This window comes from Triticum aestivum, chromosome 3A, assembly GCF_018294505.1.
Source record: "Triticum aestivum cultivar Chinese Spring chromosome 3A, IWGSC CS RefSeq v2.1, whole genome shotgun sequence".
In the NCBI taxonomy this organism is placed as follows: Eukaryota; Viridiplantae; Streptophyta; class Magnoliopsida; order Poales; family Poaceae; genus Triticum; species Triticum aestivum.
Genome location: NC_057800.1, coordinates 37,835,452 through 37,850,371, shown reverse-complemented (window position 1 = coordinate 37,850,371; position 14,920 = coordinate 37,835,452). Strand labels below are relative to the sequence as shown.

Below are 14,920 nucleotides of genomic sequence, written 5' to 3'. Positions count from 1 at the left end.
ATGTGATGACTACATGGTGCTCTCCTGGATTTATGGCTTGATTTCCATCGAGCTGTTCGGCATCATCATGGCTCCAGGCTCCATGGTGCGGCAGGTGTGGGACTCCATCGCCAACCTCTTCCACGACAACAAGAAAAGCCGCGCCCTCGCCCTCGACGCCGAGTTCCGCAACACACCGCAAGGAGACATGTTCGTCCATGACTACCGCGCCAAGCTCAAGTCTCTCTCCGATGCTCTCAGTGATGTCGGCATAACCATCTCTGATGAGACGCTTGTCCTAACGATGCTCCACGGCCTCAACGAGCAATTCAGCCACCTACGGTCCTTTCTTCCATTTTAGGTGTCGTTTCCATCTTCCCTCCAGACGCGCTCGGCCCTCATTCTTGAAGAAGCACAGAAGAAGACGGATGCAAAGAACGTTTCTGCTACTGCACTCTGGGCCAGCGGTAATACTATATTGCCAACTACGGGCGGCGAATGCGCTCCATTGTCCAGGGGAGGACACAACAACGGTGCTCAGTCTCCTCTCGCTCCCTCTTCTGGCTTGTCCAACAGCGGCGGCCACGGCACCTTCAGCAACAATCACAACCGCGGCCACGACACCTTCAGCAACAATCGCAGCGGCGGCCCAGGACGTGGCCGCTCCAAGCCCTGGATGTACAATCGCTGGACTGGCCTACAACGCATGCACAGCTTCATCAACACCCTGCTCCAGTGCCGTGGCAACCACAACCATGGCGCGCTCCTGGCGTCCTGGGTCCACGACCTGCAGCTGCTTCCCCGCAGGCGTACGCGACATATGGACCACCTCGGACAACTCCCACCTACAGCGGGCATCAGCAACACCTCGACCCAACACTTCTGAACGCACTCAACAACATGCATCTTCCTGGAAATCAGGAGTGGTACATGGACATGGGAGCTTCCTCCCACATGTCATCGAATCATGGTACTATCTCCTCTCTAAAGCCTTCCACTCAAACTGTCATAGTAGGTAATGGCCAAACCATTCCTGCAACTCAGGTTGGTCAATCTACACTTCCATCTTCAGGCCAATCCCTCTCTCTTCGTAATATTCTTGTCGTTCCTCACATTATTAAAAATCTTATCTCTGTTCGCCAACTCACTACTGACAATTTTTGTTCCGTTGAATTTGATCCTTTCAGATTCTCGATGAAGGCGTTTCCTTCCAAGGTCGTGATCCTTCGCTGCAACAGTCTCAGGCCCCTGTATCTCGTTTGTCGTCCTCGACAAGATGAAGCTCTCGTCACAACCACTTCGTCATCACTCTGGCATCGCCGCCTCGGACATCCTGGTCATCACACCATGTCACGTCTTCAACACTTCAAGTCTAGTTCATACAATAAAGATGGGTCACCACTCTGTCATGCCTATCAGTTAGGAAAACATGTTAGGCTTCCGTTTTATGATTCTCAAACATATACAATTCATCCGTCTCAAGCTAGCAACCCCAATTCATATCAGTTTTTACAGTGATGACGGCGCATATTTGGTGCGCTTCCGTGCTTCTAATCGTCGCTAGGTGGTCCACCGATCTGAATGTAATTTTTATTATTTCATATGTTCATTGTACTACCAGAGTACATCGGCCGAACACCATACACACCACCAAATCCACGAAAACAAACTAGACCCTAAGGATGACCCGAGAAACAGATGACCATCCATTATGTAGCTTCTACGGATGCCTTTTTTGTGGCCTCATTCTGGCTTTTTTTTCTAAGAGCCTTTTCCACAATCATCCTGCCAGATCGAGGACAAGCCACCTACGCGCGTTTGAGCAAGCTATGAACCTCTATTTCAAAGAGAATCGCATCAACCTTGTCATGCACGGTCTCCACCCGCCCAACGGTCACATGCGATTGGGTAACAGAAACATCAGAACCTCCATGAGTCCCTAAGGCGAGAGGCTGGCTCGACGCCACAGGAGCAGGTGCCAACATACTGACCGCACCAACATCATCCACCATAGCAACCTCTGGCATAATGGACTCGTAGGTCCCTAATTGCTCACATGGAGGCGGAAACCGCCCGTCACACAAGGTCGTCGGCAACTCCACCTTCAGTTGCTCCACAGAGAGAGGTGGAGTCCGTTCCCTACAAAGCTCTAAAATCCCGGGCATGATTTGTAGCACCGGAGCAACAACCACATCGATGCACGAACCCTCAGAGGCAGACAACGGCGAGCTGACCCTAGCACGAGGAGAGAAACGTCCATGAAGCCCGGCTGAACACTCATCCTCAAGGTTAACATCATGCACATCCAAGGGGTTTGACACAACACTGGTCTGCAGCACAGACGGCACCTGAAAGAGCCCACTCAGAACAGCCTCAGCACGCTCCAGAAAGTTCCCCATCTGAAGCATCCAACCCTGCATGGAGCCAACAACATCGTGCAGAGGCTGGACCGCCTCCTTCAGCTGGGAGGAAGTCACGCCTTGAAGATCAGAGAACAACGAATCAACCGCAAAAGCAGACTCAAGCACCACATCCGCTAGAGCTATTGGGGGTCGCCGTTCTTAGCGGCTCCATGAAACGCAACAACTGAAGCCCAACAACGAGCTATCGATTGGGGAGGACAAACACCAGGAGCCACAGATCATGGAGGACATGTCGCAGGCCACGACATTGGTTGGCATCCATCCCTCACACGATGACCTGATTGAAAGCATCGAATGCACCGGACCGGATCCCTGCACTTAACCGCCCGATGGACTTTAGCAAAGCAGCGGAAACACCTTTTCCTGAGCCACATGGGCGGAGGGGCGCGCTCATGATGCTTGAAGGCAGGGGATGGCAGAGCCTGGCGCATGCGGCGTGATTGGACAAGCTTCCAGCCTGTCATCTCATCCGTCAGCCCACAGGAGGGGCGCAACGAAGCTTCTGTTGCCAAATCCGACTGAACACGGCCCGAGCTCGACGCTGTAGGTGGTAGCAGCAAGCCGGAAGCGGAGGCACCGGCAGCCGGTGGTGCCGGGATGGCAGCCGTCGTAGCTGGCTTGCGTAGGTGGTGTTGGATGGCCGGGGCAAGGACAACCACAACAAGCTGAGAGGCGGGAGCAACGGCTACGGGCGGCGAGGTCGGAGCAGCCGCCGGTGGTGAAGTGGCCCCCGTCGTTGCGGGCTGGGCGAGGGCTGCCAAGGCAAGCAAGGCGGCGGGAGCTGGGGCAGCGGGCGACGAGGTCGGAGCGGCCGCCGGTGATGCCGGAGCGGGCTTGCGGAGGTGGCCTCAGATGGCCGGGCCCGCCCTGCGGAGGGCAAGCGCCGCCGCAGCAAGCTGAGTGGCCGGAGCTGGGGCAGCGAGCGGCGAGGTTGGAGCGGCCACCGGCCGGGAGGCACACGAACTCGATTGCATTGTCCAGGGAGGCGGAGGAGCTCGAAGGAGGGGCGGTGAAGAGAGGACGCGGTGGGGATCTCAGATCCGGTCGTGGCAGGAGCAGGGGATGCCGGAGGAAGGAGATCGGGGTGCCGGCGCCGGCGCGCTCACCCGTCCTGCGCGAAGACGCGAGATGCGAGACCCATCCCCTCGAATCCCTGCATTCGCATTTGCTTCTGCCCTAGATCGGAAGTTTTCCGCAAAGAAAAGTATACGCTGGCAAAAAAAATTATGAAGAGTTCTCTTTGCTGGCTCTATTTTATTGTTCATCTTCTCCTTGGTAGAAACGAGGGCTTCACATGCTCGGTTAAAAAAAACTAGAATCAGAAAGATCAAGCGACGGAGGACCAGATCTAGGAGATTAAGTGTGAGGCGTATGCGATCTTAGGATCGGTGTCGAATAGTAATAAATGAAAGTAACCGATCTTTCAAAATTATTGTACGGAAACCAATCGGCAAATAAACATATGTATATCACAGGTTTGCAAGGTATCCTTGACATGGCATATACCCCAATTTAATTGTGGAACCGTAATAATAATCAAAAGCGTTATATAGAGAGATAAATAGGGAGGGCGTAATCAACGCACCGCACCAAAAAACTGCTCCATCTAGGCCTAGAAATAGCCGGCAGAGAAAGATGCAGAATAGCATTACAACAAGCACAATACACACGTACAGCAAAAGTACTTAGGAGAGAAAAAAAATGGAGGCCACGATGATGAGGATCTTCGGGATGCTGATGCTCGTCAGCCTCTGCAGCAGAGGTATTCAATCCGTTGATCCACTCTCCGAATCCAAATCGGACGAATCTAATTTTCTCATGTCGATTTTGATCGATTTTCTACTTGTTTTTGTTGTTGGTGTTGGTAAAGGCAATGCGGAGTTTCGGGAGTGCACCCTGTCGGACCTCCACGTGACCCAGACCGCCACGGGGATGAACGCCGGAGGGAACCCAGAGTACGCCGTGGAGGTGGAGAACAGGTGCATCTGCACACAGACGGACGTCAAGCTGCTTGCCCCCGGGTTCAAATCCTCCGAGCCTGTGGACCCCAACGTCTTCCGGCCGGACGCCGACGGCAAGCTCGGCACCCTCAACAACGGCTCCCCGGTGTACAATGGTGACAAGATCAACTTCAACTACGCGTCGGCCACCAAGTTCAGCCTCGCGCCCTTCTCCTCCAGCGTCGCATGCTCGTGATTGGGACGATTACTTGGAATCGGTGGGCCTGATGAATAAGTTTGTGTCGGTTGATTGATGATATATACGTTTGTAAATTAATCCGCACATGCATGAAAACGTTGCTTTGAGAATTGATGGGTTTGTTGAAATTCGAGGGTGGATGTATCTTGCTACCATTGGAAAATTTTGTGAAAATCCCAAGAAAAAGTCAGCACATGATATACAGTATCAATTCCTCAAATAAAAACACCATTAATGTACTATGACCAAAAAGTTTAGATCTAAACGTGCTTCACAGTGTCATGAGAATCAAATTTAGGTCTTGAAATTTGTGCCATCGTAGCTCTCATTTCCTTGAAATCTGTAATTAGTGTCTGTTTGTCATACTGTGAATCAAAATTTTAAATATAAAAACATATGTCTTGTTCTACTATATATATATATGTGCTGAATTATTTTCAGATATGTTCACAAGTTTGGAGATATCTTCTCCTTGGCAAGATTTTTTTATTTCGTAAACAAAACAAGTTTGCGTCTCACCCCAATATCAGAACTTTTGAAAAAAAAAATTGGATTTGAGATTTCAAATTTTATTGGATTTTAATCTAATTTAAAGAAATTAGTTTGAATTTAGCTGAAAATTTCAGGATTAAAATATTTCAGACCCCACCAAAGTTTTGAAAATTCCCATGAAATTCTGTTGATATATTTAATCCTGTTCCTTGGTATTATCGGTAGGATTTAGAGTTCCTTCCGCCAAACTTGTGCATATGATTTTGGGGGCTGCTACGCATCGGCCGGTGGATCTTTTTAAAAGATCCGCCACCTCGTGAGCCGTCGGTCTGATACAGATCTAGTAGGGTGAACTTCTTTTCTCTACTTTGCAATAAAGACCTTGTTGCGGAAACATTTCTAATAGAGATTGTGTTGCAGAATTTTTATACAACAGAGGTTGTGTTGCAGAATTTTTTGCAACAGAGGTTGTGTTGTGGATTTTTTTTTGCAACAAAGGTATTGTTACGGTTTACTTTGCAACAATGGTCTTCATGCGAATTTTCTTCGCAACAACGTTCTTGTTGCACATTTGTTTTCTGCAACAGTAGTGATGTTGCAGAAGTGGACGATGCTTGCGTCGTCAGTGTCGAGAGGTCGTCTTCTTTCATCACCCGGTAGTAGTAGGAGCAGGCGCTGTCGACCGAGAAGAGGGAGGAGGTGAGAGGGTGGGTGGGTGGTGGAGGCGGCCGACGACCGCAATGGCTAAGCGCATGTTCGCCGACATCAGTGGCGGCACGGATGGATGAAGGAGAGAAGAGGGAGGAGGAAAGAGGGTTGATGGTGGTGGAGGTGGCCGACGACCACGATGGCGGAGTGCGTGCTCGCCGGTGTCAGCGGTGGCACAGCGGGGGTGCTTTGGAGTGGCACGGGTGGTGGCTTCTCTCGATGGGATCCAGATTCAGATCTCGCAACACATCAGTTGTTGCGGTGAGAGGAATCACAACAACCACTCAGTTGCAAAAACTAGTATAGGTAATACGTTGCTTCTGGTCATCTCATTAAAATCTGATCCGATGGCCACGAAGATGACGGACTCACGTGTAATGTTCCGTCGGGTGATTTCAATCATTTCCCTATGATTTTTACGGTCTACTTCTACTAAGCATGCGAGTTTTCAATTCGTGTTTGTCAAGTTCCCGTGCATTATTCACGTAACAATAAAAGTAGCTAGTAGTCAAACTTCTCCATTGATGTCCGAAAACAATATTTGTATCGATAATAAGAAAGAATTGGCTATTATTTATTTGTACCATTATTGCCAATAGCACCTTCTTTACAAAGAAAAACATTATGCGATATAACACACTATTTACCTTATAGTTTTTTTTTCGCGACTACATGCATGATTTTGGAATCAACAATAGTTTCTCCTTCCGACGGACGGTTAGCCCAAACACCTCTGTCATATCAATATCTTTTCTCTCAACCCCAGGCGGAAGTTCCCAGTCAAAATGGCACACAATGTCTGCCAACATAAGCTCCGCATTCGCGACCCCGAGGTTCATACCAGGGCACATCCTCCGCCTTGCTCCGAACGGCAAGAACTGGAAATCATTACCCTTGAAGTTGACATGCATACTGCTACCTTCATCTGTAAATCTTTCAGGAATGAACTCTTCCGCATACTCCCAGGAGCTCGGATCCCTACCAATGGCCCATGCATTGACGACCACACGCATCCCAGCAGGAACCGTGTATCCATCGATGATGCAGTCAGCCATGGCAAGGTGCGGAGCAAGGAGAGGAGCAAGAGGATGTAACCGGAGCGACTCTTTTATGACTGCTCTTAGGTACGTCATGTTGTTCATGTCGGTTTCACAGATAATTTCTTGTCGTTGGGGTACAATACCCCTCACCTCATCTTGTAGCTTCACCATCAGGTGTGGCTTCTTCATGAGCTCAGCCAAGGTGAATTCGAGGGCGTTAGCTGATGTATCTATTGCACCAAAAAATACATCCTGCATATATCAATTAATTAGGACAATGATAGATATATACAAATCAACTTGTTTAGTTTGAAAGGTATTATCTGTACTCACGGTCAGGAGAGCTTTCATGTGCTCTCTTGTGAGATCATACTCCTGTTGGACAGACAACATAATATCCACGGGAAAGTAGTGGCTGCACCCACTTTCGATGCACCCACGGTGCACCCATGCAAGAAAACATATCAAAACATTTCGAAAAAATATGAAACTTCGTGGAAATGATGATCAACAAATGTTATGAGGGCTTGCAAAGTTTGGTGGTCAAATAACATTCGACAAGCGCCCTACAAAAAAGACAAAATTGCAAAATCTGCTCAAACAGTGCACGTACATTTTGACTAATTTTCAGTGATTTCGTCTTTTTTGTAGAGAGCTCCTCAAATGTTATTTGGCCAACAAATTTTGCAAGCCCCCATAACATTTGTTGATGAACATTTTCACGAAGTTTCAGAAATTTTCGAAATGTTTTGATATGTTTTCTTGTGTTGGTGCACCATGGGTGCACCGAGAATGGATGTAGAAGAACCACTCTTGCGCTTACTCACATGATCGTCGATCACCTTGTCCAGCAGATCGGCCCATCTGTTCCTCACTCTTTCGGCCTTGGCACAAACCGCCTTCTTGAGCACTCCTACCCTACCCACTGCCGGAAAGTACTCCTCCAAATTGAACCCGCCTAGCAGCCGTGAGGTATCCTTGATGAGTTCCCCGAACAACTTGCTTTGACCATCTTTCAGGAAGAACTTCCCCGACACAATGCGGCACGCCATGTCATTAGCGAATGTGTGGAGCAGCTCACTCATGTCCACCGCAGCATCAGTAGCTGCTGCCTGGTTGATCTTGGCCATCGCCATGCTGACCTATAATAGCATGGGTCGTAAAGTATGAGAAGCTAACATTTACATATGTAGTACTTTCTCGGTCCAGGTTAATATATAAGTTTCCTTGGTATTTTGGGTCAAAGGTGGACCATATATAGATTCAACTACCGTTGGATTCTTATTCAAAAGTAGTTTAAGGTGGTATCATTTTTTATACATAAAGTCTATATTTTACTATTATTAGTTAATTTTATTTTAGAAGTTAAGCCCAAACTATGAGCGAAACTAATAAACCCGGACGGAGGAAGAAACAGTTAGCAGAGGACCACATGAAAGTCCATTCCGTTATTTTGTTTCTGATGGAAGTGAGAGTCCAAATCAGTACCAGAATAATGAGAGCAAGATCTTAAAAGAAAGGCTATCAGTACCTGAAAAATTAAATATAATTAAAAACCAGTACCTCCTCCGCAGCGGCGCCACGGAAAGACTGCACCTTCTTAGCACTCAGCATGTGTGTGGTGACGAGTTTCCTTGCTTGCCGCCAGTACTCACCGTATGGCGCGAAGCCGATGTCAGACGAGCGGTACATGATGGTGTCGGAGACGACGGAGTAGGGCCGTGACGCGAAGACGTGGTCATGAGTGTGCAGCACCGCCTCCGCAGTGCGCGAGGAAGACACAACGAGGTTGGGCACGGTCCCCTGCAGGCGGAGGAGCATCACGTCGAGGCCATGCTTCCTTGCGAGGCCGCTGAGAGAGATGTGGGGGAGGGAACCGATGAGGTGGAGGTGCCCGATGATGGGCAGCGCCGGCGGCGAAGGCGGGAGCCGCTGTCTTTTTGCACTGAACTTTCCGGTGAACCAGTACTGCATAGACACGATGAGGCAGAAGAGGAACAGAAACAACCATGCCCGTGGCAGGGTCTCTGGCAAGAGTTTCTGCAGGAGATCCACCATGGCGAACCGACGTTGGGGTGACTGGCTTTGTAAGTACTTTTTTTTATAGAGGAAAGGCCATAGCCCGAGTTTATAGATAAAGCCACCAGGCAGAGTTAACCTAGACCCAAACAACCAGCACACGATCACAGAAGTATCAAGCCAGAACACGAAGAAGGAAGTCTAAGTACATGGCTCCAAGGCCAGTACATGGCAAGCAGGCCAGAAGAAGATAAGATAGTGTAGCAACGCAGCAACGTCTACGGGCCCGCTTGGACTGGAAGGATGGAGATAGCAGAATTTCGGATCTTGGCTAACATGACGTCAAATGCATCCCTGTCCTCCTCCTTAGTCAATAATATTCATTGCTACAGAAATATACAAGTCTTACATAAGCAATCAGCAGGCTTAGCAGGAAAAACATGTTCGATAGTAAATTTATTCCTTGTCGTCCACAAGGACCAGCACATGGCAGCAAAGCCGACCCAAAACAATCTCCTCTGGGTCCCAACCAAAGAGTTAGCCAATGCCCGCAAGTCCGCGAAGGAGGTCGGAGCCCAGGAGACATGCAACCAGGATCTGATGCAACACCAAAACAATTTAGCCAGGACACAGTTAAAGAAAATATGAGGTGTATCTTCTCTCGTCCCACATAGAACACAGCAGTCAGAACCCGGACCATTAGGTTTACGAATTTGGTCACCCGTAGGTAGACGCCCACGAGAGGCTTGCCAGAGAAACACTTTAATCTTAGGGGGGATGTGAGCTTTCCAAATCCACTTAAATTTGGAGGTGGTGGATCCCTCAATGAGTCTGCTATAAAGAAATTTAACCGAGAAGCGGCCACAGGGAGAATGGGGCCACACAACTATGTCTTCCTCCTCCGAGAGCGAAGGGAAGAGGGCAGCAAGACGCTGCCAGTCTTCCAACTCTACAGGAGAGAGAGAACGGCGCAGCTGAAGGTCCCAATTACTCGACGCAAGCTCAGAGATAGAGATCTGAGGGTTCGGACAGTAGGAGAATAAAACAGGGAAAGAAGAGGCCAGCGGGGAGGCCCCGCACCACCAGTCGAGCCAGAACCTAGTAGACTTACCATTGCCAACGACAAACTTGACAAGGCCTTGAAAGCTAGGCCGGAGTTTAACAAGATCACGCCAAAATTGAGATGCCCCAGATGCCCGGGCAAACATAGGGCTACAGGAAGGGAAGTATTTTGCCTTTAAGATGCTGAACCACAAAGGCTTGTCCTGAGGGATATGCATGATCTTCCACCACCATTTGATGATCAGACATTTGTTCATAACCAGAGTATTAATGATGCCCAGCCCCCCAAGGATTTTGGGCTTACAAATGGTGTCCCATTTAACCAAGCGATACTTGCACTTGTTATCGGTCGCGTTCCAATAAAAGGCCCCTCTATGTTTGTCAAAACCAGCATGGGTGCCCATTGAAAGGAGGTAGAACCCCATCAAGAACATAGGGAGAGAGGAGAGGCAGACGTTAATTAAGGCCACTTTGCCCGCCTGAGTATTATATCTGCCCCTCCAGGGCATCACACAATTACCGACCTTGGTCACCACAGGGGCGAAGTCCTTGGCATACAGCTTGTCAGAAGTGATAGGCAGGCCCAAATACTTAATAGGAAAAGAACTCAAAGAGCAATTTAATAAGCGAGCCACCCTTAAAGCTTGGGTGCCAGAAACACCAGTGGCAATCACTTCGCTTTTAGAGAAATTAATCTTAAGCCCCAAAAGAGCTTCGAAACAGAGGAGGAGAAACTTGAGATGGCCGATGCAAAGATCATTAAGTTCCACCAAGATGATAGTATCGTCGGCGTACTGAAGATGCGTAACACCCTCCGGAATGAGGTGGGAACTAACAGGGGAAATATGGCCGGCCTCCGCAGCTCTAGATAGGATGTTAGATAGGGCGTCCGCAACGAAGTTAAAAAGAATGGGCGAGGCCGGGTCACCTTGCCACAAGCCCCTGGAGTTTTTAAAGAAGTTACTAATATGCCCATTAACATTAATAGCAGTATGGCCCCCTATGACCAACTGCATGATACGGTGTACCACCTCACTGTCAAAGCCTTTAGAAAGAAGGACTTGTCTCAGGAATCCCCAACTAACCGAATCATAGGCCTTTTCGAAATCTAATTTGAGTATAACTGCCTTGTTCCCAGATTTGTGAATGTCATGAAAGATTTCATGGAGACAGAGAACTCCGTCCAGGATGAAGCGACCCTTGATAAAAGCAGACTGAGTATGAGAGAGGGTGCGATGGGCCATTGGGGTGAGGCGAGTGGCCAGACATTTGGCAGGGAACTTGGCAAAGTTATTAATGAGCGCGATAGGTCTAAACTGGGAAATTAAGTCAGCACCCTTAATCTTGGGGATAAGAGAGATAATTGCATAATTAAGCCTGGAGATATCAACTGTGCCCAGGCAGTAACCTTGAATAACTTGGCAAATAAGGTTTTTAAGAATAGGCCAAAACTTTTTAAAGAAGGGGATAGAGAACCCATCCGGGCCAGAGGCAGAATTAGGGTTAGCCTTCCTTATAGCAGAAAAGATTTCCTCTTCAGAATAGGGGATCATCAGGTCCAAGTTTTCCTCCTGAGAAACCAAAGATCCATGGTTCCAGAAGTTGGTAGCAAGCCTGAAACCCTGAGCAGGCTTGGCAGAGAGAAGGGAAGAAAAGAAAGAGACCACATGGTTAAGGATGACGCCCTGGTCGGAAGTACGCACCCCATCGATAATCAGCCTATCTATTAAACATCTGCGCCGTCTCCCATTTGCAATCGCAAAGAAATAAGCAAAGGGGGAATCCCCTTTTAGGAGCCAATTGGACGCGCCCCTCTGGCGCCAGTAAATCTCATTAAGCTGATGCAGGTGCATCAACGCATATTCAAGGGAGAACCGAAGGGCCCAATCAGAGTCGGAGAGGCCAGAGGTATCCACCCGAGCATCAAGGGCCTCAATCTGGGCCAAGAGAAGGGCCTTATCCCTGCGTTCCTAGGCCGAGTGATTCTGGGACCATCCCCAAAGGAATTTGCGAAGCAAGGCCGAGCACTTATGCCAATCATCCATGGGTCCAAAGGAACGATGAGGAGCAGAAAGAATGGCACTGATTTTAGAACCAAGGAAATCACAAAAACCCTCAATAAGGAGCCAAGAGGCGTCAAACTGAAATCTAGAAGGGGAAGAAATAGAATGATTTCCAGTGTCAAGAATAAGAGGGGCATGATCTGAGCCCACAAAGGCCTTAGATTTAAGTGTCGCTAACGGGAAGAGAGAATCCCAATTCGAGCAAACAAGGACGCGGTCTAGGACGGAGCAGATAGGAGAAGGTTGGTGGTTGGTCCAAGTGTACCTAGATCCCACCCTAGGGATCTCACGCAGAGCGCATGAACTGATGAAGTCGTTGAAGGCGTCAGCCAAAGCCCACAAAAAATTATTAGTGTTCTTGTCTGCAGGGGAGCGAAGCAAGTTAAAATCACCACCAATCACTAAGGGGAGCGAACAAGCTTCTACTTTATTGGAAATTTCGTCCAGAAAAATGGAGAGAGGGAGTGGTCGGCTGGGCCATACACAACCATAAATTCCCAAAGAGAATTAAGCTGATGATGAAACAACACAGTGCTGGCCCAGAATATACCATGATCAAAAGCAACAAAATCAAAAACATCCCGTTTCGAACCTAACAGAATGCCACCAAAATGGCCCGAGGAGGGCAGGAAGTTCCAATCAAACCGATTCGCCCCCGCGATAGAAGAGAGCTCATGAGGAGAGAAGGAGGATTTAAAAGTTTCAATCAAGCCTATCAGGTCAATATTGTCCCCCCCTGACTGTCAGGACCCTGGTTCCAAGTCACATCGATCTAGCCGGTAACACCTCATATCACTTTGCGTCCTCAAGCACGGTATCCCCACGGGTGTTTCCTTACCATGGCCCGGGACCGTTTGCGCCTTTTGGCTCACATATATGATAGTGTCGCTAGCATCCATATGACAGAGAACCCGGGCCGACATGGCTAGTCGTGAACCCAAAGCGGCACTAACCTATGGGGACAGGCATACATGAATCACATCGAGCATGTCGGTCAGCAGCGTGTGAATCTGGGTTGTAGCACTGGGCTAACAGGACTCCGGGAACCCGGGGTGTAGCAGGCTAGGCAGGACTCCTGATGTCACCGCGTGACATTTCCCTAAAGGGACAGACACAGGAACGAAGTGAAACACATGCCGGCCAGTCAAGTGTCCTGAGTAGTAGTGCTGGGCTAGCAGGACTCCGGTGAACCGGGCTGTAGCGGACTACTATGGCTCATGGAAGCACTAGACTACATTTCCCCATAAGAGAGGTTGCCAAGGATAACAACTAGGTTGTCGGATCCCACACATACCAAGCATTTCAATCATACACACAATATGCTCGATATGTGTAATTACAACATGGCATCACAACATAACTCTACAACTCAAGTATTTATTCCTTAGGCTCCGAGGAGCGAGATATTACAAACATGGGTCTCATGACCCAACAATCACAGCATACAAATCAAGCACATGCGGAAGCTTAACATGTCTGAGTACAGACATCTACAAATGGAAAAGGCTAAGAAGCCTGACTATCTACCAGATCCTGCCGAGGGCACAAGATAGTAGCTAAGGTATCAAGCTAACGTTGAAGTCCACGCGGAACTACTAGCGAGTGAAGTCTCTCTCTGCAAAACATAAATTAAGCAAACGTGAGTACAAAGGTACTCAGCAAGACTTACATCAGAACTAGCTACATATGCATCAGTATCAACAACGGGGGGTGGTGGAGTTTAACTGCAGCAAGCCAGCTTTGACTCAGTGGCTAACCTGAACTACGACTGCAAGCAACTCTTTTGAGGTGGCGCAAACGAGTCCACATATTCACCATTCAATACACCACTATGGAACTGCTCCCGTCTCCCTACGAGAAGGCCATCCATAGCACTCACACTTATCTTGCGAGTTTTAGAGTATCCACTTTCACTTGTCTATGAACTATGCAAGGGGTCCAAGTTTCCATATCCGAGGAATCCCGCTATTCGAATAGATAATGATAACACTGTAGGGGTGTACTTGTTCATACACGCTCCCACCACTTACCACCATATACACGTCATGTATCTCGGCAACCTTCAAGCGGAAGCCTGGTGAGGGTGTCGGCCATGGCCTACCTAAACACTTAAGTCTCTAGTCCAGGTTTATCGCCTATCCAGGTTCCATCTGCAGGGAGTCCGGCCGAGGTTTCCACATACGTCCCCGAACGATGTGAACAGGCTTCCCGAGACACCAAACGGGCGCCCGGTACACCGTGCCACGGTGTATCTACCGCAACATAGCCCACCCCTAGGGTCAGCGCTACGCACGACCGCCAACACATAACCTACAAACACCAGAAACTAATTGCAACTCCTGGACGGAGTACTAGGGTGATTAAGAAGCCGAGAGGGTCAATTAAGTATCCCAATGAGTGGTAGTAGCTGTTCATGGATCACAGACACAGAACTCAGTTCCTGAGGATGGCTGCAATGAGACAACCCACCATGTACTCTTACATGGCCTCTCACCGCTACCTTTACCAAAAACGTATTCACACACTTAGCTCACACATGGTAGGACATGATCACACACCTCCGATTCATTCCCGATGAATCAGACCTGACGCAACTCTATGTAATAGCAGGCATGACAAACAAGCATGAATGAGTAGGCATATCAGGGCTCAAACAACTCCTACTCATGCTAGTGGGTTTCATCTATTTACTGTGGCAATGACAGGTCATGCAGAGGATAAGGGGTTCAACTACCGCAACAAGTAACAGATGAATCGTTGTTGTCCTAATGCAGTAAAAGAGAGCAGGAGCGAGAGAGTGGGGTTGTATCAGAATGAACAAGGGGGTTTTGCTTGCTTGGCACTTCTGAAGATATCATTGGGTCTTCATCAGTGTCAACGATCACAGCGTCGGTACAACGTCTATCGAGAGGGGACAACCACCGGCAACAGAGAA

At 48.7% G+C, this 14,920-nt stretch overlaps 3 protein-coding genes across 3 annotated transcripts; 1 reads left to right on the top strand and 2 right to left on the bottom strand.

Moving 5' to 3' along the window:
• Positions 1-1,801: 1,801 nt before the first annotated feature.
• On the bottom strand, positions 1,802-4,008 carry LOC123056697 (uncharacterized). Its single transcript, XM_044479999.1, has 2 exons — positions 3,988-4,008; positions 1,802-3,578 (listed from the first exon to the last, which is right to left on the bottom strand). Exons 1-2 carry the CDS (start codon positions 4,006-4,008, stop codon positions 2,868-2,870), a joined length of 732 nt encoding a protein of 243 aa, XP_044335934.1. The 3' UTR covers positions 1,802-2,867.
• Positions 4,009-4,056: 48 nt separating this feature from the next.
• Positions 4,057-4,598, top strand: LOC123056696 (uncharacterized). Its single transcript, XM_044479998.1, has 2 exons — positions 4,057-4,164; positions 4,273-4,598. Exons 1-2 carry the CDS (start codon positions 4,104-4,106, stop codon positions 4,596-4,598), a joined length of 387 nt encoding a protein of 128 aa, XP_044335933.1. The 5' UTR covers positions 4,057-4,103.
• A 1,835-nt stretch (positions 4,599-6,433) lies between these two features.
• On the bottom strand, positions 6,434-8,994 carry LOC123057761 (indole-2-monooxygenase-like). The gene is made up of 4 exons (XM_044480664.1): positions 8,405-8,994; positions 7,626-7,983; positions 7,175-7,251; positions 6,434-7,093 (listed from the first exon to the last, which is right to left on the bottom strand). Exons 1-4 carry the CDS (start codon positions 8,897-8,899, stop codon positions 6,470-6,472), a joined length of 1,554 nt encoding a protein of 517 aa, XP_044336599.1. The 5' UTR covers positions 8,900-8,994; the 3' UTR covers positions 6,434-6,469.
• Positions 8,995-14,920: the final 5,926 nt, after the last annotated feature.